Source organism: Fistularia commersonii, chromosome 10, assembly GCF_037954325.1.
Source record: "Fistularia commersonii isolate RoL2024-O1a breed Wild chromosome 10, RoL_Fcom_v1.0, whole genome shotgun sequence".
NCBI lineage: Eukaryota > Metazoa > Chordata > Actinopteri > Syngnathiformes > Fistulariidae > Fistularia > Fistularia commersonii.
This window is the reverse complement of record NC_141293.1, coordinates 1,580,855-1,602,914: the sequence shown is the minus strand read 5'-3', so window position 1 is coordinate 1,602,914 and position 22,060 is coordinate 1,580,855. Positions and strand designations below refer to the sequence as shown.

General features: G+C 40.1%; 1 protein-coding gene across 4 annotated transcripts in view; it reads left to right on the top strand.

Annotated features, from left to right (window-relative positions):
• The window catches only part of LOC147230055 (voltage-dependent T-type calcium channel subunit alpha-1I-like), a 133,995-nt gene extending 115,739 nt beyond the window's left edge, over positions 1–18,256 (top strand). The window contains exons 31-35 of one of the 4 annotated variants that reach the window (XM_086153194.1): positions 5,393–5,542; positions 9,406–9,540; positions 12,377–12,551; positions 14,580–14,806; positions 17,091–18,256. In XM_086153194.1, the coding sequence (XP_086009320.1) occupies positions 5,393–5,542; positions 9,406–9,540; positions 12,377–12,551; positions 14,580–14,806; positions 17,091–17,798 (1,395 nt within the window). In that variant the 3' untranslated portion in view covers positions 17,799–18,256. Of the gene's footprint in view, positions 1–5,392; positions 5,543–9,402; positions 9,541–12,376; positions 12,552–14,579; positions 14,807–17,090 lie in introns of all 4 variants that reach the window. The other 3 variants (XM_086153193.1, XM_086153192.1, XM_086153191.1) reach the window with 3 other exon arrangements.
• The last annotated feature ends 3,804 nt before the right edge of the window (positions 18,257–22,060 follow it).

The window sequence follows — 22,060 nt, the reverse complement described above, 5'->3', positions numbered from 1 at the left end:
CAAACTTATGCTTTAGAATTGTTATGACATAATGCACCATGTTATTACATTTCCTAGAGAATAAAGAAGTTGCAAGTGCATTTTGTAATAATCTTCTCAATATGTAATAACTTATTACATAATGCGTTGGGGCAGTTTATAACAAAATGTGTCAGTTTATTACAAAATGCGGCTTAATTACAAATTGAAATGGAAAAAGTTATTACATTTTGGACGTTTATTACAAAATGCACCGTTATTACAAAATGCGACTCAACACGCCTTTTCAGTGTTTTAGTCATAGTTGGCAACGTTAACAGTGTTTACATTTTACCTACTTTGCAAGACAATAAAGATGAGATCGGAAATTTACGTCTGTTTGGGTCCCATCAGTTTATATTAATATTATAATATTAATATTTCAAAAATGACAACAAAAAAAAAAAAAAACAATCCCACTTTCCCGCGGTGCAAATTCACAGGCCGATGAAATATTTGGGCGACATATGAAAATCACACGGTGCCTGTACACACACACACACACACACACACACACACACACACACACACACAGGCACCTTGTAAATCAGGTGTTGCCGCTTGTTGTCTCGCGCTCGACGGGACACGCAAACACACTCCTGCAGGATTCTGATGATTAAGGCGTTTTAGAGAATTCCTTCCCTCAGTGTGAGAAATTAGCTTCCCATATTTAACACGCTTCTTCAATTTTTGTTTATTTGCTTGATTTTACATTTGAACAAACACGGAACGACATATTTTCTTGCAGACAATTTATGTTCATGAGGAATTTTTTTTTTATTTTAGCTGTTTCATTATTGATTGTTATTGCTTTTTTTCGTCGGGCTAAACCGGGGGTGGCCAATTATTTTGGCCGGCGGGCCACATTACTTTTTTAATTTTTATGTTTTATAATTGCAATTTTAATTTTTTTAATTATTTGGCATTTGAGTTCAATTTTAAAAATCATTGATAATAATATAAACATACCGACCGACATTATTTTGGAAAAAAAATGAAAGGCAAAAAAAATCAAAAAGGAAAAATAAGTATCTAAATTCAATATTGATTGAAAATAGTTGTTAAAATATAGAAGAAAATAGTTAATAAAAAACCCTCGTTTTTTTTTGTTTTTGTTTTTTTACTCAGGGAAAAAAAAAACTGAATTTTAGATGGTTCTGGTGGTTCTGTAGAATTATGAAAATCAAACCAAACAATTTAATTTCTTATTAACCTCAGGTTATGCAGAGTGAAAAGTAGCTAGATTGCCGCTTTAACATATAGACAGTTTTGTTCCCCCACAATTATTCTCTGTTGGGAAAAAAAATAATAATATTAATTTAGAATATAATTCAGACTGATCGGGTCATTTCTAGGTCACACAGATTTAAGACGTGCGCGATGATGACACCTTCATGCGTTGTTTTTTTTTTTTTTTTTTTTTTTTTTCATTTAAGCTTTATTAACTCCTCAGTGCTCACATGAGACCGAGCGAGTGGGCGGTCGGATACGCGCAGGTTGCATTTTTCAAATAGTAATTTCAGCGTCTGCCTCCGCACCTGAAGTGAGCTGCACTCTGTTATATTTTTATTTATTTTTTTTTGTTTGTTTTTTTTTGTTTTTTTTACACACAGGCTGAGATCAGAGATGCGCTTTCATTGTGAAAATGCCGACGATAGTTTACGATATGAACGCGAGCAGATGACTCACCGTCGCCGTTCACCTCGGCGGAGCTAAAGTCGGCGAAATTGAGCCATTTTTATCTCGCCGTTCGCCCGACGGAGGAACTTAATGCAGACGACGGAGAGCAGCCTTGTTTTCCTGCAGCCTCTTCTTCTCAATAAGGGATCCGCCTCGCCCGTGCCATTTATTAATCCACGCCATTTCGTCTGCGGGTTCAAAAGAAAAAGGCCAACAAGGACAAATCGGAGTCCTAATTATTAGCGAGGATTTTGCGCGTCAGTTTCGGCGAAAATATCGTTTGGTCGTTTTCGGTCTGACAAACCTGCAGGCCTTTTGTGTGTCATTGGGTTTTTAGTTGTTTTGAGAAAAAGCTTTTGCAGCAACGGGTTTATTCTTTTGCAGCGAGGATCAACTAGCAGTTTCGTGACATCGGTTTTGTAATTTTCATGCATATCATTACATTACATTACATTTGGCAGACGCTTTTATCCAAAGCGACTTACAATAGAGGACATAAGGCAAATAACACTTGCAAATACAAGATGCACAGGAAATATACAGAACAGTAAGTTTGGGTTAATGAGTTTTTTTTTTTTTTTTGACAAAGACATACACACACACACACACACTGCATAGCCTAACTTGCTGCCTAACCTGATCTGGGGCATCAGCGCAGTAAAAAGTCCTGAAAGAGAAAATTTATTACCTGTTTCTTGAAGGTTGAGAGAGATGATGCTCGTCTTGTTGCTTCTGGAAGTTTGTTCCACCACTGAGGTAGTAGAACTGAGAACAGTTTAGCCTGAGATCGCTGAGAGCGAGCAGAAGGTCCTGCTAGTAGGTTTGTATTAGAGGAAACAGCAGATGCTCCTAAACAAGCAAAGGCGATAAGATTTGATCGTTTTCCGCATCTTGTCGCATCATATCGTGTGCGACGTCAACGCATCTACAGGGCGACTGGAATCCAGTCTGGAGAAGCAGCGGTTTTTATTTTTTGCAAAAAAGGCAGGTTTTAGGGTGCGGAACCGTCCCAAAACGTCCCAAAACGTCCCAAAATGTACCCAAATAACGCGACCGTAGGACTTTTATTCCTACGTTTGAAAGGCTGCTTATATACCGAAAGTAGCCGACTGGCACGGCGTTCGGGAATATAAGGGAATGTTGAGCCGCGTTTTGTAATAACGGTGCATTTTGTAATAAACGTCCAAAATGTAATCACTTTTTCATTACATTTTGTAATAAAGCCGCATTTTGTAATAAACTGCCCCAACGCATTTTGTAATAGATTTTGCCGCATTATGTGATAAGTTATTACATTTTGAGAAGATCATTACAAAATGATTATTGCAGAAATATTGCACTTGCAACCTTTTTTTATTCTCTAGGAAATGTAATAACATGGTGCATTATGTAATAACAATTCTAAAGCATAGTTTATTTGTTTGTTTATTGTATTTTATTTTTAATTTAAGGTATTTGTAAAAGCTAGGCCTATTATTATAGATAATAAAAAAGGTGCAAGTGCATAATGCAGCAAAATTTATTACAAAATGTGTTGCGGCAGTTTATTACAAAATGCAGCTTTATTACAAAATGAAATGAAAAAGTTATTACATTTTGGACGTTTATTACAAATGCACCGTTATTACAAAATGCGTCTCAACAAGATTATTACAAAATGCACTTGCAACTTTTTTATCCTCTAGGAAATGTAATAACATGGAATTTATAGCATATTCTCTGTTAATGCAACCTTTGAATAGTGTACTGATAGTAATTGCTAAGTACTGCTACCAGGCTAATACACTGATACTAATAATAGGCCTAGCTTTTACAAATACTTTAAGTAAAATAAAATACAATTAACAAACAAATAAACTATGCTTTAGAATTTTTATTACATAATGCATGTTGAGCCGCATTTTGTAATAACAGTGCATTTTGTAATAAACGTCCAAAATGTAATCACTTTTTCATTTCATTTTGTAATAAAGCCGCATTATGTAATAAGTTATTACATATTGAGAAGATTATTACAAAATGCACTAACAATTCTAAAGCATAGTTTATTTGTTTGTTCATTGTATTTTATTTTACTTTAAAGTATTTGTAAAAGCTAGGCCTATTATTAGCATCACTGTATTAGCCTCGTAGCAGCACTTAGCAATTACTATCAGTACACTATTCAAAGGTTGCATTAACAGAGAATATTCTATAAATTCCATCTTATTACATTTCCTAGAGAATAAAAAAGTTGCAAGTGCATTTTGTAATAATCTTCTCAAAATGTAATTATTATTACATAGTGCGGCAAAATTTATTACAAAATGCATTGGGGCAGTTTATTACAAAATGCGGCTTTATTACAAAATGAAATGAAAAAGTTATTACATTTCGGACGTTTATTACAAAATGCACCGTTATTACAAATTGCGGCTCAACAGGGAATAAGAGAGGAGAGATAATAGCTGAGACAGTGACAGTCAGATCCAGGTTGTAATTAATTTCAACTCTCTTCTTTCTCGCAATGTCCGCTCCCCGAAGACGGGCCCTATTGTTGCCCGGTAATACACTTGTTAATGGAGGCCGGCGCAGTCAATCAAACATTATTTTCCTAGCAAGCCCTCCGCCTACGCAGAGCGGGCCGTCGTGGGGGTTTTCTGAGAGAAAAAGCGATAGAGAGAAAGAGAAGACGTTGTTTTTTTTTTTTGTATATATGTGTGTTTAAAAATCCGGATTCGGCAGCCCGCTTTTTCCTGCCGCAATCGACGTCCATATTTCATGAAGCGGTCGTGACGCGGGTGTATTTCTGTTCCCGGGAGCACAGTAACCCGTCCCCCCGAATCCTCAACCCCCTCACTTTTACAAAATATGAGCCACGAGTTGCTTTATTATAACACCGTGAGTCAGAAATTTGTGTTTGTATAAGACGTATAGTTTTATAAGCCAGAAACGTGTCACGAAAGGGAGTTTCGTCTCCTTCCCGACGCTCGGCGATGATGTCATACGTTTATCCCGATGTTTGTTTTAAAAAGCGGCTTTCATTAATAACCATTTTATGTCCGATAAGTTTCCGGGGAAAACCGAACCGACGGATAAGATTTAAGCGGCGAGGGATCGTTTAAGTTGTAGAAAAAACCTCCGGCTGATTGACTCCAAATTGCCTTAAATGTAATAACACCCAGAGCACGAGTAAATGCGTAAAACGGTTACACAAAAGGTATCAAACAGCTTAATTGAAGAGATACATCAAATGTAATTGCGGCGCTTTCAGTGCTCGAGGCCTTAATTGTAAAAATGGTGTGTTACTTTGCAAATTGCATATTATTCAGGGGGGGGGAATTTTCCAGGAATATCGTTAAACTCTGAAAATCAACAATAATATAGACGTGTAAACAGCGAGGGGGGTAAAAAAAAAAAAAAAAAAAAAAAACATGGACGCCGATTCTTCTTCGGATTCGTCCTGGTAATATCTGTATTTGAGTGTTTACGTTGTATTTTAAAAAAACACACGTTCTTTTATGCACAAATGCATTTTAAATTACCGTCCTTACAATGGTTGTGCATTTCCCTGCCTGTTCTTTGTCCTCGCATGCCGGCATGTGCACACGTTTGCGCCTGCGTGCAATACTGGTCTGCTGGCCTGCGTCCCGTGTGTACGTGTCCGTGTGTGTGTGTGTGTGTGTGTGTGTGTGTGTGTGTGTGTGTGTTACAGGAGAGTCAATGGCTGGACAGCGTTTCTCTCCTGATCAAGGATTCATTGGAGGGCGAGATGCTGATGATCGACAACCTCTCGGGTTCCGTCTTCCACCACTACTCGTCTCCTCCGACCATCTGCAAAGATTGCAAGAGCCACTCGCAAGAGGTACCACCTCGAGTCACACACACACACACACACACACACACACACACACACATATGGGATAGCGGTGAGGGTAACATGTAAAATGTAAAAAAACAATGTAAACGTGTAGCGTCTTTGTAAAAACGATGCCCTGGAATGACGGACTTGATAGGAAATATAATTATTTCCTATTATATTAATTATTATGAATATATTTATAGGAAATATAAAGGAAAATATAAAGATTGGACAATTTGAAAACAAAATGATTTTATTTGTTGAATTTTACATGCTGATATTGAAATCATTTCGCTGATGTTTGTATCCGTAAGCTTGACCCTTTAACAAGTGCTTTTAATTGATTTAACAGTGCAAGGTTTCTGATAAATAAAGACTCGGACGTACCCGAACTTTTTATCACAACTACCGTTTTGATCCCAGAATTGATTTCTCTAAACGTGCATCAAGGTAGCATTCGACAGATTATCATATTGAATCAAAATGTTCTAAACCATAGGTGTCAAACTCTGGCCGGCGGGCCAAATTTGGCCCGCAGGGTAATAATATTTGGCCCGCCGGCCAGAATGTCCTCTATTGTAAGTCGCTTTGGATAAAAGCGTCTGCCGAATGCAATGTAATTTAATGTAATTTGGCCGGCGAAGCCACACCGAACGACTATTAGAGCTGTCACTACGGCGCAAGTACCGCTAATGCTACGAATCCCAGAACGCTCTTCTGTTGCGTTGGCTCGAAAACCACAACAGCACCCGTGCAAAAAGACGCTTTGTTTGCTTTCGTTGTATCTCACCAGGCCGTTCCTGCGAGTCAGATACTCTCAAATAGAGATATCTTTATCCCGATACTCGCAGAGGAACTGCTTTATTAAAAAAATAAGTAAATAAACGTCATTTCCGGGACTATTGAGCAGCCGATGGCTATTTGGGCTTCTACCCGCGTGCTAAAACCGTCAAAGTCGTCTTTTTCGGTGTCGGAGTTGAAGAATACGGTGAAACCCCCCCCCCCCCCCAAAAAAAAAAAATAAAAATCCATATATCAATAAGAATAAGAATAAGAACAACTTTATTAATCCCGAAGGAAATTGCTGTGCCAGAGTTACAGAAAATATAACAGTAATAAATAACAAAAGAAAGGCAGAATTAGAAATAAAAATAAACTATAAACTATAAAGTGTCTCAGTGAAACTATAAAGTGTCTTAGTAAGCAGTGATAAAACTATAAGTGTCTTAGTAACAAGTGAGGTAAGGAGTGCACAATAGTATGATAGAAGGGAACATTGTAGTGTAGCTGTTATGAAATGAGATGAAATACTGCACAGTTTCTGAATATTGCACAGAAATGAGATATTGCACATTTTTGTTTGTTTTTAGGTTAAAGATAGGTTTTTATGGTTGCCACATAAATCAAAAATGCAGGAAATCAAACACACTTCATACTAACATGAGTCCAAACCTTTCAGGAGCATGCAGACGTTTGACACCGACACATTTGCACGAACCTTCCCGGGGCTTCATTCATCGCGATTTCGCGTTACGATAAAACCCCTGCTGATTGGGAATTTGTAAAAACGCGGATGAACGAGGCCCGTCGCATGCGTATCTTATATTTCTGCATGCGCTCCTTCACTCGTGGGATACTTTGTTTACATAAACTCACAAGCGTTGCGTCCTGTGTCGTCCATCACAATGACAAAGTCCAGCTCCTGCTTTCCGCTCGTCTGCAGACGCTGTCTTTCCTCCCTCCTTTTTCCCTCGCCGTCCTCAAGCTCTATTAATCTCAGATTTACTAATCTTACTTTGTCGCGGACGATGAGCGCAGGTATGTGGCGTTTTCATCAAGGGTGTGTGTGTGTGTGTGTGTGTGTCGTCTATTCTGTCGCCGTCTTTTTTGAGCGATATATTCCGGGAAAATCCTGACAAAGCAAAGGTTTCGTGGCACGTTACATTTTCTGATAAGGTCTGTTCGATCAAATAAGGCGTAAGATGATGTCGTTTCTGCAGGTATTTGGTTCGAGAGAATATTTAGAAGTGCCGATGATGTTGGTTGGGTTCTTTTTTTGTTTTTTTATTTCTGTTTTCAAAATGTTTCTTCGTGCTACATCCATCTGACTCATGCTGGAAGCGTCGGAGCAGCTCCTGCTGTCCGACACGCCGAATGATTTTGTGTTATTTTGACGATCTGTGAAATAAGTCGTATCCCAGAGGTCGGTTTTGTGACCAATTTCATCGTTTTTATTACCCTTTACCTGTTACGATAACGGCCGACGGAGACGTTTCAATCCCTCAAAAAAGCGAACCTTTCGGCTAAAAAAGAAACATCTGAACTATATCAGCGTGACGTATAAATATAAAGCTTGCATATAAGTATATTTACAGTAAATGCCAGTTTCACACTGCTTCATTTTAACACATCTTCATTGTTATCGAACAAATTTAGCTGGAGTCGGAACGCTGGTCGTAGCGGTTGCTGTTAGAACGTGACCTTCCGTCTTTGTTTGGCACCGAAGGTTGGAATTTATGTTGAAGAAAAAGTCTGTTACCGATGAGGAAGCTTTGGTTTTTGGCTACAACTCCCATATCAACGGGATAAACAAATATCGACATCCGTACGCTGAATTTGCGGACGCAAATGCAAACGTATGGACGTCGATGTTGATGATTGCGTGGCGTCAGGGAGTCACGCGACGTCTCGAAAACATCTCGTCGGCATCATGACGGCGTTGAGTTCACCGTGATCATTCATCGTCTGAAAATCTACTGACACAAATATCTAAACTACTCAGTGGTGGGCCGTCAGGGCCTGCAAGGCCTTCTCTGCTGGCCTGAAAAAAATCTGAATCACAGACTGATTTTAGTTTCAATTGAATCTTAATTATTTTTTGAATCTTGAATCTGATTTAATAATTTGTTTCGAAGTTTATTAGGATAGTGTACAATTACATTAAGCACAGAGGCAGAGATGTTTGTACCAGATTGTAGCTCATAGCTAATTTCCATCTGTAGCCCTGGACAATACAAATATAAAACTGTACAAAATAGACAGTATATATAAAATATACAGATAGGCAATAAAATGACCATACAATATATAAACAGGCAATAAAATATGTATTTTGCAAGTTGAAAGTGCTATTGTTGTGATATTGTTGTGATATTATCATAGATATTTGGTCATCTGGGGGCCATCAGATGCTACCCAGAAGGGCAACATCTGATGGCAAAATACCCGTCTGGCATTGTTAGCGTGAGCATGTTTGGTGCTCCAGAATCCAATTTTTAACGGCTCGTGTAAAGGTGTGAAAAATAATTCCTTTCATAGCTTTTTCCCTGACTGTGCTGCTTCCACACATTTTCCATTTTCATCAAACAAAGAGCATTTAACCAATCAAAGTTCAGCTGTTATTTGTTGCCGGGCAGAGTCAAAGTCAAAGAAATCTGCCTGGGGCAGCAGAATCCAGTTCATGAGTGCTCTGACGAAAAATAAACGTCGATGAAACTGTTGCTTTGACGAGTCCGGTTTTGAGTTGTGACACCAAGGCCTTCTAGAAGGCTACACTAACGGCAGTGCGTGGGGGGAAACCAGAGTGGAGCTACAACTGAGTGAGCAAGTGCGCAGGCTAAAACAGCTCCACAACAAAAAGGTGAAGAAAAAGGGAAATCTTAAAAAGACTGACAGTTTTATAGCCATATAACAATTATTTAGGGGATGAATGGAGCACGACTGAAGGCCTGGGTGTGAAATGCACGACCCGCCACTGAAACTACCGATATTTGGTTACCATTGCGAAACGAATTTGTCCGTATCCAAGAAAGCGTGAAGCCTTATTTCTATCTTCCTGACGAACTAAAGAAAGTGCTTTGCAGCAGATCAGGATGGCGGAGGTCGAACAGGCGTCCCTGAAGTCCGAGCAGATCTCGGACAAGTCGTCGTCGCCCGCCCTGCCAGATGACGGCAGCCTGGATGAAGCCACCGCCTACCGGCTCTTCATGCACGAGAGCAAGGTTTGTACGACGGGAGGGGAAATATTCGGATCTGACGACAGGAAATACTTTTCGTAGCGTTTACATCGAGTCGTGCATTTTTGTCCGCAGAGTGGAGACCTGCTTACAGGGAAGGATGGGATAAAGTTAAATCTTATTTGAATCGATTGGCGTTAAATGCTCGAAATCACCCTTAAGAATTCTTCGTAGATATTAAACCAGAGATAAAATTATTATTTTTATTTTTTTTTTATTATTTTTATTTTATTTTTTTTATTTTTTTCTTGCAATCTCCTGTTTTCTGCCTTTCTATTTATATCTATACTCATATTTCTATTCATATTTATTCCCTTTTTTTCTGGCATTATGATGCATATGTTACACCGCTGTGACATTAATAAAGTTTATCTTATCTTGAATATATTTAAAATTGAAAACAACTTCTACCTTTTGTTCATAAGCATGAATGAAATCTCATCTGAGCAAAATGAGAAACCAGTGCTTTTTTTGGGAATTCGAATCCCGTTTATTTACCCGACTGTATGTACGTGATTTTATTTTTTTTTTATTTATTCTATCTTTTGTATGTGTGAGGGGGAGACCTTCAAAACAGAAAAGCACAGCACAGTCCAAAAAAAAAAAAAAGAGGAAAAAAAAATTCTGTTTACCTACTCCCAGTGTTTGCAATATTGTTATTTATGCCACGTAGAAGCAGCCACAGCACATTGGATATATTCTTTTCATGCAAACTCAGACCGGATAGAAACAGTAAATCGCTTCAATATTTGTAACGTTCATTTCAGAAAACCCCAAAATCACATCACCTCTTTTAACAGTTTTTCATCGCTACACTTTTGTCCCTTTTGAACATTACAGATAAGAAGGTTTGCTTCCAGAAGCTCCCTTTTCAACGTCCTGACTAGATATCACGGCTCTCTTTGAAAAACAACCTCCATCCACTGCAAACCTGCTCATGAATATATACAGTATCTCCAGAAGGCTGTCTCTTGCTTCCATCCTGGGTGGTTTCGACGCCCATCCCCCCTTCTCTCCCCTTTCCTGACTTTATCTCCAACGTTCTCAAACACTTAGTCGTCCGGTAATTGTGAACCTCGCGTGGACCTCCCTTCAGCGCCGCTGTCTTTATCCCTTATCGTCCTTTCTGCTAAGATACCGCCTTGTTTTTTAAGGGGAGAGCGCAGCTTGCTTCCCCGATGGTCGGATAAAGCTGAAATCACGAAGCGTGAGGACGGGGGAGGGGCGGGAATTCAAATGAAAGGCCGGACAGAAGGTCAGAAAGGGTGGTTTGTGGGGAAGAGGAAGGGTCTTTGAGCATCAGCGGGAAAGTTTTACATGGGTATCATTGACGGGTTTTTCAAATAAAGATAAAGATAAAGTCAGATAAAGTTGATGAGCCATATGATGAAGCTATGGGAAAGAGTAGTGGAAACTAGACTGAGTGTAGAAGTCAGCATTTGTGAACAGCAGTATGGCTTCATGCCTAGGAAGAGAGCTACAGATGCAGTATTTGCGTTGAGAATGCTAACAGAGAAGTGCAGAGAAGGTCAGAGGGAGCTGGTTTGTGTTTTTGTAGACCTAGAAAAGGCATATGACAGGGTGCCAAGAGAGGAGCTCTGGTGTTGTATGAGGAAGTCTGGAGTGGCAGAGAAGTATGTTAGACTGGTGCAGGACATGTATGCTCGCTGTGAGACACTGGTACCGTGTGCTGTAGGGGTAACAGAGAAGTTGAAGGTGGAGGTGGGACTCCATCAGGGATCAGCTCTGAGCCCCTTCTTGTTCGCAGTGGTGATGGACAGGCTGACAGATGAGGTTAGACAAGGACCTCCATGGACCATGATGTTTGCGGATGACATCGTGATCTGCAGTGAGAGCACAGAACATGTCGAGGAACATCCAGAGAGATGGAGGTATGCTCTGGATAGGAGAGGAATGAAGGTTAGTGGCAGCAAGATAGAATATATGTGTGAATGAGAGGAAGTCAGGTGGAACGGTGAGGCTACAGGGAGTGGAGATCAAGAAGTTAGAGGATTTCAAGGACGTCGGGTCAACAGTCCAGAGCAACATGAGAGAAAAGAGGTGAAGATACCGGTTGAAGCAGGTCGGAATGGGTGGAGAAAAGTGTCAGATAGGAGAACATCAGCCAGAATGAAAGGAAAAGTGGAGGAGACGGCGGTGAGATGATCTACAAACGGTGACATCGACCAAAAGGCAGGAGGCAGAGCTGGAAGTCCCAGAGATGAAGATGCAGAGGTTCTCTTTGGGAGCGACCAGGATGGAGAGGATCAGGAATGAGTCCATCATGTTAGATGTTTAGGAGAGAAGATCAGAGATGGTTGGGTCATGGACAGAGGAGGGAGAGTGGATTTACTGGTGGACGAATGCTGGAATTGGAGGTCTAGAGGAGATTCATGGACGTCATGAGAGAGGATATGAAGGTAGCTGGTGTGAGAGAGGAGGATCCAGAGAACAGGGTGAGATGGAGAAGGTGGCGACCCCTGAAGGGAAAAAGCCCAAAGGGGAAGAAGAAGAAGAAGAAAATAAAAAGCACATATAACCAACATTTCAAATTTGGACTCTTGTTCAAAAACCAGCGCGTCTGAGAACAAGTGAAAAGAAAAGAAATCCGATTGCAGCCGTTCCGGGAATCACAACGTGCAGAACTTGCAATAAACTCCTGCCGGGTGTTGGAATCCCTTGGAGAATCAGCACATAAATATAATAATGAAAAACCTTCAATATTTAACATGAATTCTACACCTCTGACCCAGTCAGTGATAGATATCCACAGGATTCCCGCTGCTGTTTTTTTTCTGCATTTCTTCCTCTTCTCTTCCAGGGAATGTGCAGCAGCGACTCCTGCAGCTCAGAAGAAGCCGGCGTGGAAGGAGGTCGTGTCGGAGCCCAGCAGGCTCAGACCGCCGTGCACAGCCAGGCCGAGGTGGAGGCCGCCGTGCAGGACATGGAGATGAAAACGCACGGCACAAATATGCGCTCGCCTCGCTGCAGCCCCGGTAAGTTCATGCGACGCCACCCGCACCGGGTAGGGCGTTCAGATCGCGTTAACGTCGAACGAAAAGGGGTGAAACCGACAGGAATTAGCGCGATGCTAAAGGAGAGGACGGATTTGTTTACGCAACCGTGACGACGGACGTGCTTTTAAAAGGTGACGGTTAAAACGGTATTTCCTGATCGTTACGGATTGAAAATCTGGGAAATATAACACATTGGACCCTCAGTTTTTGCAGGAGTCCCGTTCTAAGATCCCCGAGTAAAGACGTGATCATTTAGATGGTATTTATAAAAATATTAACCTTCAATAAAACCTCACTTAACCCTTATCAACCTCCCTGCGCGGATTCTTTACTGGCGATTTTTTTTTTTTCTTCCGAAACATCGTCACAGGTCGTTTTTTTTTTTTTTTGGTTGAAAATGGTTTATAAACCGCCACATATTTAATTGATTTAATAAAATAAATTTTTGTGAAATTTTCCGACTTTTTTTTTTTTTTTTCATCACGAAAATAAATTTGAAATACGGCAAAAAAAAAAAAAACGATAAATCGCAAGAACCGAAATACAAAAAAAAAAGAATCTGCAAAGTAGCGAGGGTTCGAATCAAATCTTCGGAGAATCTTATGGCGTCCGAATAAATCCGTGGTGATCGGATGTGAGACGATGTTGATCACCTGAGCGTGGGTGGAACGGACGATCAATATATTAGAAGTTTGAAAATGTAGCATTTTTATATTTTCATGATGGAACACAGACTTTCGTGTTGCTGCAAAGATAAACACTGATTGTGATTCTTAAGAGGCTCAAAAAGAAATACCTGCTTTTATTTTAATGTTAATTTTAATTCCTCTTCTTCAGCTGCAGGGAATCTTCAAATCTTTGCACTTAAGACCTTAAAACACTTTATAGCCTTGACTTTGACACTTTATAGTTTTATTTGTATTTCTTATTCTCCCCCCCTTTTTTTTTACCGTTTATACAATTTCCTACTATTATCTAATATTGTTAATAAATTTGAATTTATTGTTAATAAATTATTGTTTACTTGAAACTCTGGCACAACAATTTCCTTCGGGATAAATAAAGTTGTTCTTATTCTTATTCTTATTTACTTCTGTGTGTTAGCTTATTTAGATCCTCTTTTTTTTTTTATCAAGGAAAGTAATTGGAAGCTTTACGCCGTTTTTTTTTTTTTTTTGTTTTGTTTTGTTTTTTATACACAATTTTACACTTTTTTTTTTTTTACACAATTTTTTTTTTTACACAATTTCCTTCTTTTTTTTTTTTTTTTTTTTGAACATTTATTAGAACAGGTTCCTTAACAGAGTCACACACATTCTTACAAAACCTCATAACAAGATACACATTCTACAATATTCTTTATCGGTCACTTATTTCCTCACAAGCAAGCGAGAAATAAAATTTAAAAAAAAATAAATAAAATAAACAAAAAAAAAACATCTAACTCAGTTAAATAGAGATAATATCTTCAACTCTCCAAATATTTTTAATGGGTGCCCATTTGTCAAAATACAGGTCTGTCTGAAGTCCATGCAGTTTCCATCCTGAAGCCTCTGACGCCGCTGGTCCAGTGGGTTTGTGGGGTTTGAGCCAGTTTATTGGGATCATTTTATGTGCAATTAATCAAAGAGCTCTAAGCGAAAACACCTGGTTTTCCCTTAAATCGCTTGTTGATGCCGTTCCCATAATAACTTGCTGTGGATCAATTGGTCTGTTTAATTTTAAAATCGCACTTATTTGTTTTTTTTACCTCTTCCCAGAATTTCATCAATTTAGGGCAGTCCCCAAAAAATGTGGGAAAAGTGCCCCGTTATGCCACAGCCCCTCCAACACAGGGGAGAACAGTTATTATCATAAGAAGCTATTATCAATTTATATTTTATTTATTTTTATTTTTTTTTAAACCAGACGTAGACAGAGTGGTCCAGAAAATCGGCAAGAAATCGCGACGGGCATCGAGACGGTCGATGTAAATGCAAATACATTTTACAAAATATCTTCCTTTAGGTGTAAATACCTGCAGCAAAGACAACACGGAAGGAGAGGGAGGAGCCGGTGGCATCACTCCTCTCTTCCATCTCCCCGCAGAGTTCTTCCACCCATCGGGATCAACCGTGGCGGCGGCTCCGCGCAGCAGAAGCCTCAGGCTGTCCAGGGGCCTCAGGCTGCCTTCCCCGGCATCCTGGGCTTCCCTGCGCTCCCCCGGAGCCCACGGCCAGATGCTCTGCGCCCAGGTGGGTGGGACGGGAAATTGTGATGGTAAAATGTCAAAGGGAGCGCAAACAGAAAAGGGTGCGTTTTAATTTGAGACCGGTGATGAGAGAGAAGACGTTCGTTTACTAGCGTGGAAATGAGAAACGGCCGGGTCGTCGATAAGAGGATGATACATCGATCGGGATTATAGTCTGAAAAGTATTGCGGGATGAAGAGGTGTTGAGACGCATTTTGTAATAAACGTTCAAAATGTTGAACCGCATTTTGTAATAAAGGTCCAAAATGTTGAGACGCATTTTGTAATAAACGTTCAAAATGTTGAGCCACATTTTGTAATAAATGTCCAAAACGTTGAGCCGCATTTTCTAATAAATGTTCAAAACGTTGAGCCACATTTTGTAATAAAGGTCCAAAATGTTGAGCCACATTTTGTAATAAATGTCCAAAATGTTGAGACGCATTTTGTTATAAACATCCAAAATGTTGAGCCACATTTTTTAATAAACGTCCAAAATGTTGAGCCACATTTTGTAATAAACGTCCAAAATGTTGAGCCGCATTTTGTAATAAATGTTCAAAATGTTGAGCCGCATTTTGTAATAAACGTCCAAAATATAATAATTTTTTCATTTCATTTTGTAATAAACTGCCGCATTTTGTAATAAACTGCCCCAACACATTTTGTAATAAATTTTGCATCGTTATGTAATAATTTATTACATATTGAGAAGATTATTACAAAATGCACTCGCAACTTTTGTATTCTTTTATTCTTTATTCTAACACTTTATAGCCTTGACTTTGAAACTTTATGGTTTTATTTGTATTTCTTATTCTCCCTCCTTCCTACTATATTGTTGTGTTTTTACTAGAAACACAACAATTTCCTTCGGGATAAATAAAGTTGTTCTTATCCTTATTGTTATTCTCTAGGAAATGTAATATCATGGTGTATTATGTAATAACAATTCTAAAGCATAGTTGATTTGTTTGTTAATTTTATTTTATTTTACTTTAAAGTATTTGTAAATGCTAAGCTTATTATTCGTATCACTGTATTAGCCTAGTAGCAGTACTTAGCAATTACTATCAGTACACTATTCAAAGGTTGCATTAACAGAGAATATGCTATAAATTCCATGTTATTACATTTCCTAGAGAATAAAAAAGTTGCATTTTGTAATAATCTTCTCAAAATGTAATAACTTATTACATAATGCGGCAAAATTTATTACAAAATGTGTTTGGGCAGTTTATTACAAAATGCGGCAGTTTATTACAAAATGAAATGAAAAAGTTATTACATCTTGGACGTTTATTACAAAATGCAACGTTATTACAAAATGCGGCTCAACAAGAGGATATAAAAATGGAAGCGCGGTCGTTTAAAACGCTTCAATTAAATATTTATAATTTATTTTCCCAAGCCGCTCGGAGCCGCAGTGTAAAGATGGAAGAGCCGCATGGGTTGCCGACCCCTGGACTAGCCGCTCGCTATCTTTAGCTTCCTCCTGCGCGCTAAAACCGTCAAAGTCGTCTTCTTCGGTGTCGGAGTTGAACGGACTCGGAATTTCACGGTCGTTTCATCGGTCCGATGTGACGAGGAGAAATGTTTTAGCGGCGTGAAGCTCGTTAGCGCCCCCACCCAAAAAAGTCCGTATATTAGCCGCATCGTTGTTTATGTGAAAAAGTGGCAGCTTATCGTCCGGAAATGACAGTAGTAATATAATAGACGGGTGTACGAGCCAGACAACATCGATTGTATTTCCACGTGTTTTCCACAGATCCCAAGAATAGCCACACTTTTGTTTACGCCGCATGGTTCTAAACCTCGGAAAAAAGTAGCGGCTTATAGTCCAGAAAATACGGTACTTGTAGGAGTCCACTATCTCCACCTCCTCGCCCTGGATTGCGATGGGTTCCTTCTTAAATGTACTCCATTGACTTAAAAAATAGTTGTTTCCTTTTTATTAATATATACCGTAATTTCCGGACTATTGAGCGCACCTCAGTATAAGCCGCACCGGCTAGCCGCTAGCCGCTAGCCGATTGCTATCTCGGTCTTCCTCCTGCGCACTAAAACCGTCAAAATCGTCTTCTTTGGTGTCGGAGTTGAACGGACTCGGAATTTCCCGGTCGTTTCATCGGTCCGATGTGACGAGGAGAAATGTTTTAGCGGCGTGAAGCTCGTTAGCGTCCCCCACCCAAAAAAGTCCGTATATTAGCCGCATCGTTGTTTACGTGAAAAAAGTGGCGGCTTATCGTCCGTAAACTACGGTAACCGTTCTCCCCGCTCCTCTCCAGTACCCGTCCCACAGCGACTCGTCGCTGGCGACCGGCAGCTCCGAGGGAAGCCTCCAGACCACCCTGGAAGAAGGACTTAGCTTCAGCGTCTCTCCGCCGCAGAACTCGGACTTTCCGCCGGCCCCCTCGCCGCTGGCGCGCTCTCATCCGCGATCCGAAGACATCGTGAGCGTCCCTTCCCCGCCCCGGACCCTGAAACCGAGGCCGACGCCGTCGTCGGCGCTCACGCTGGAGGCCACGAGGGGCCACCAAAGGAGCCAAAGCAGCGGTCGCGGCAGCACCAGCCCGGGCTACACCCGCGACGACTCCATAGACCCTTCGGACGAAGACCTGGGCATCGGCATCGGCTCGTCCATCGGCGGCTGCGGCTCCAGCCAGGCGGGCAACAGCGAACACCTTTCGGAGGCGCTGAGTAGCCTGTCGCTGACGTCGCTGCTCTCGCCCGCCACCCTCGTGCACCCGGGAGGATCGGTGAAGAAGTGCAACAGCACGGGGAGTCTGGACCAGGGGGGTTTGATGCTGGCGTCCAGGGGAAGAGACGCCCGACGGGAGATCCTGGAGCTCATGGATCCCCGAGGCTTCTTGGCCGACCCGTGGGCGAGGGTGTTCGCCGAGGGGCGAAAAGGCGAAGGAGGCGACGGCGAGCCGGGGTTGAAAGGGAAAAGCTCGAGCCAAAGCGCCGTCGGGTCCTGTCGGAAAAACAGATGAAACCCGCCGCCGAGTTCCGTGGCGCCAATCCTTGGATCCAAACCGTCCCTCCATCAACGAGAGAGAGGCCTGATGGCAAACGATTTCTCATATTTCACACCCGAATTCCTACTTTTCTCCCGTCCGCCCCTCTTTATACATCCGTGACAAGCCCACGTCTTATTTTGCGCGACCCACCGGGGTGGTTTCGGGGGGGTCGGGGCTACGAGCGAGGACGCTCCAAGGGTCCATCGGTGCACGTGGAGCCGGACGCCGACGCCCGTTTCGACGCCACGAGGTCGCGAGGAGCAGAAACTATAGTTACGACTCGCGGGAACCGAAGCGTCAAGAGGGTCGACGCGGAAATCGCTGAACAAAAAACTCCTTTCGGAAGACGACGGAAAATGCGAAAGCGGCAAAAAAAAAAATTGCGAGAGAACAAGAAATCCGGTGGTTTTGTTTGGCCGGGGAAGCAAAAAGCGGATCTGAAGTCCATCTGTTCCGGCGGACGGAAACAACAGGTCGTACTCGCTCTGACACGGGACCGTCTGCTGGGATCAGAGTAGAGTGTGTGTGTGTGTGTGTGTGTGTGTGTGTGTGTGTTTAACGTGACGGCACCGCGTTGGGAAACCAAGGAAACGATGAAAAGTTTCCTAACCGCTCCGTGACACATTTGAAATAAGATGGGAAATGAGAAGAAATGGAAAAAAAAAACAAAAAAAAAAAACAAAAAAAGAGCTCGTGAAATCGGGTAATTTTATTTTATTTTATTTCCGGTATCTTGAGCGACTCTCACTTGCTCTGACATCAAGAAAATGAGTATGAAAGCGAGCCGGGTTGGACGGACACGAGCGAGCCTCGTGTGCGTGTGTGTGTGTGTGTGTGTGTGTGTGTGTGTGTGTGATGACAAAGAGTTCACAGCAGTATCATGAAGTGAGACTTCAAGCACACACTTTTTGACACCACTTCTTCTCACCGTGCTAAAGAATTTGATACGAACGGACTAAAACCTCAAGGGTAGCGCGGGGACATTGACTGCATGATGGAAATGCATTTAACCAAGATTTTTATCTGTAAACAAAGGTGTATCAAGATGTCAATGTTGGGTGATAATCAATGTGATTTCTATTCCACTATTTTTGTAGAAAAGAGAAATAGGCACGTTTTTTCCCCCCCCAGTTTCATTATTCCCGTCCGGTCTCTCCATTGTTTCCTTGCCGTCTGAGACATTTTTGTCTGCCAGCTGCTTCCAGTTTTATAAAGTTTTTTAAGGTGTATAAAAACAACCAAGCAAAAAAAAAAAAAAAAAAAAAAAATTTCCAAAAAAAAAAAAAAAAAAAAAAAAAAAAAAAAAAAAAAAAACTTGACACGCTGAAGAGATTCCAGCACATTTGGATTTTTTTTTTTTTTTTTTTCCTCAAAGATGGAAGTCCCGACGGGAACAGCCATATTCACCCTCCGCGATGATGGTTCAGGCTCACGGACATTGCTTTTAGCTTCTTATGCTAAAAAAAAAAAACAACATAAAATAGCTTAAACCATCTCTATAAAAGCTTTAATTTGAGAGTTCTACCACAACATATCGAAGTTGGGCACGTTGGTGTTCATTGAGCACGGTTTTGGGATTGCAATACAGTTTAGTTACTCTTGAAACGATACCCTGCTGCTCTCATCTTCTTTTCCGCATCTTTTCAAACATGCAGTTTGTTGTAGCAAGACGTTCACAGAAAAACACGAAAAGCAGCCACTGTAACATAGAACACAACTTTTTGCTTATTTTATTGCAAAATTACTTTGGCTAAGTAAGGTAGACTGTTGTGTTGTTAGCATTTTGAGCGTTATCTTACTGTCTTTTTTTTTTTTTTTTTTTTTAACAAAGAATGAGGTGATTTGAAAAAAAAAAAAAAAAAAAAGTGTTTTTCTTTGTTTTTTTTTTTTTGTTTTTTTTTGTTTTTTTGTTTTTTAAATCATGCAAAATCACACGAACGACTATGTTTTATAATGTTGTGTCGGTCAGCCGCGAGTGACAACAAGGACAACTGATGCAGTGAGCGCGTGTGTGTGTGTGCATGCGTGCATGCATGTGTGTGTGTGTGTGTGTGTTTTTGAGCGAATGTCGGTTGACTCGGGTGTGTTTTAATGAAGCGTCCTGTCTGTCAGTGAGGATACCTGAGATAAGATGGAAGATAATAGAGAGAAAATATTAAACAACCAAGGGCTGTTTTAGCTTGAAAGATACGTTCTCTTATCTTTCTAAGACAAATATTAATGAATATGGCATCAAAGGTTAAAGCCTGACTACACAGCAATAAATGTTCATTGTGTTTGACCTACGTGATCGATGTCAATGTGATTTTTGTCTCCTAAAAAAAAAAAAAAAAAAAAAAAAAACAACAACAACGGCGTTGATCATGTTTGCATCAGGATCAAACGGCACATCGACGCTCCGATTTTCCATTTCTGTCTTAAATATCAGTGCGATGGATGGAAAATTTGGATGAAAAGTTGGGTGATTGAACTCAGGGTGAGAGGTTTAAACCACTAGTTATGTTTTTAGAACTAGCTGTGAAGGTATGTTCAGACTGAATGCTTTATGCACACAACTTTAACTTCTCAAGTGTCTTTGCAACGCTAATGCACACGGAGGTCTTCGCTAACGATGTTTGTGAGCTGCGTCACGTTCAACCAAATTCAGAATTTTTCCAGAAGAGGACAAACCGACGTGTTTTTTTTTTTATTTTTTTTTCGTCTTTTACCGCAGACCGTCTCGATCGAAACCCTACGTTTGACCTCGGAAATATCCAGAAGATAAAACCCGTTAGTAGAATTTATAACTGAGAAACAGGGTGATTTTCTTGTAAACATTTATGCAATTGTGCTTATTTTGAATCTTCATTATACAGTCAATGAACCTCACCGAAGTTGTTTATTTTTCCCCGAGACTCTTCTTTTATTCACGATCCTGTCCGTTTGTTCATTCGACGACAAACGGTGCGACGTGGATTCGCGCCGTCGAGCCCGATCACGATCACGATTGCGTTTACGTGCGATCGTGTCGCTTGTGAGGGACATTTGTGTTCAGTCTGAACACACTTTAATTATACAAATCCGTTTTTTGTACATATCTGTATCTTGACTTGCATGTGTGCATTGCTGCCAGTGACCACGATATCATCGGTATGCCTTTCGTAAAAAATTTTTTAAAAAAATTTAAAGAAATGTCCCCCCGATTCCTACTATTTAGGTCTGATTCCCAAAAAAAAAATAAAATAAATAAAGGATTCTATCACCAAGCTCCTTGTAAAATGCTAAACTGTTGCTGTTTTTTATCATTTGATATATTTCAATTATCCCACTTGCAAATGTGAGTCCACTTTTTAAAGACGTTACATTTTGAGTTCTCCGCATATTGCATTTCATCTTAACTTACCCTGACTTGTTCCCATGTTTTTGACTTTACTGTATTTGTGCCTGCAAGTGGTTAAAAAAGAAAAAAAAAAAAAAAACTAAATGAAACAGACAGTGTAAAAAAATAAAATAAAATAAAAAATATTGAATCATTCTGCCACAGCGCCTGACACTTAATTGGAAAAGATATAAAAACTACTCGACATTTTGGGTTTTAAATTCTGTTTATTAGGGTTTGTGATATGATGCAAGTTTACTGTAGACTGTAACATGCTACTATGATGTTGAATTGGATGTACACGTTTGAGGACATTTGCAAAAAAAAAAAAAGAAAATTGAAATTTGAAAGGCAAATGCTTTGTTTTTTGTTTTGTCGTGTTTTCTTTGTTTGTTTTTGTTTTTTTTTTTTGCTTGTATTTTTGCCCACATTTCAAGTCCGTATTAAAATTGCATAACTAACAGCCATCTGTGGAGGTTAATAAAGTTTAGAAACTATAAAATGACAGCAGCGCGAAAGAGGTCATTAGAGGACATTTGCAAAAAAAAAAAACAACAAAAAAAAAAAAAAACAGCGTCTACGTTTGGAGGGCAAATGCTTTGTTTTTTGTTTTGTTGCGTTTTCTTTTTTTTTTTGTTTTTGTTTTTTGTTTTTGTTTTTTGCCTTGTATTTTTTCCCCACATTTCAAGTCGGAATTAAAATTGCATAACAAACAGCCGTCTGTGGAGGTTAATAAAGTTTAGAAATTATAAAATGACAGCGACGCGAAAGAGGTCGTTGGAGGAAATTTCAAAAAAAATAAATAGAAAAATAATTGAAATTTAAAAGGCAAATGTTTGGGGTTTTTTTGTCGTGTTTTCTTTGTTTTTTTTTGTTT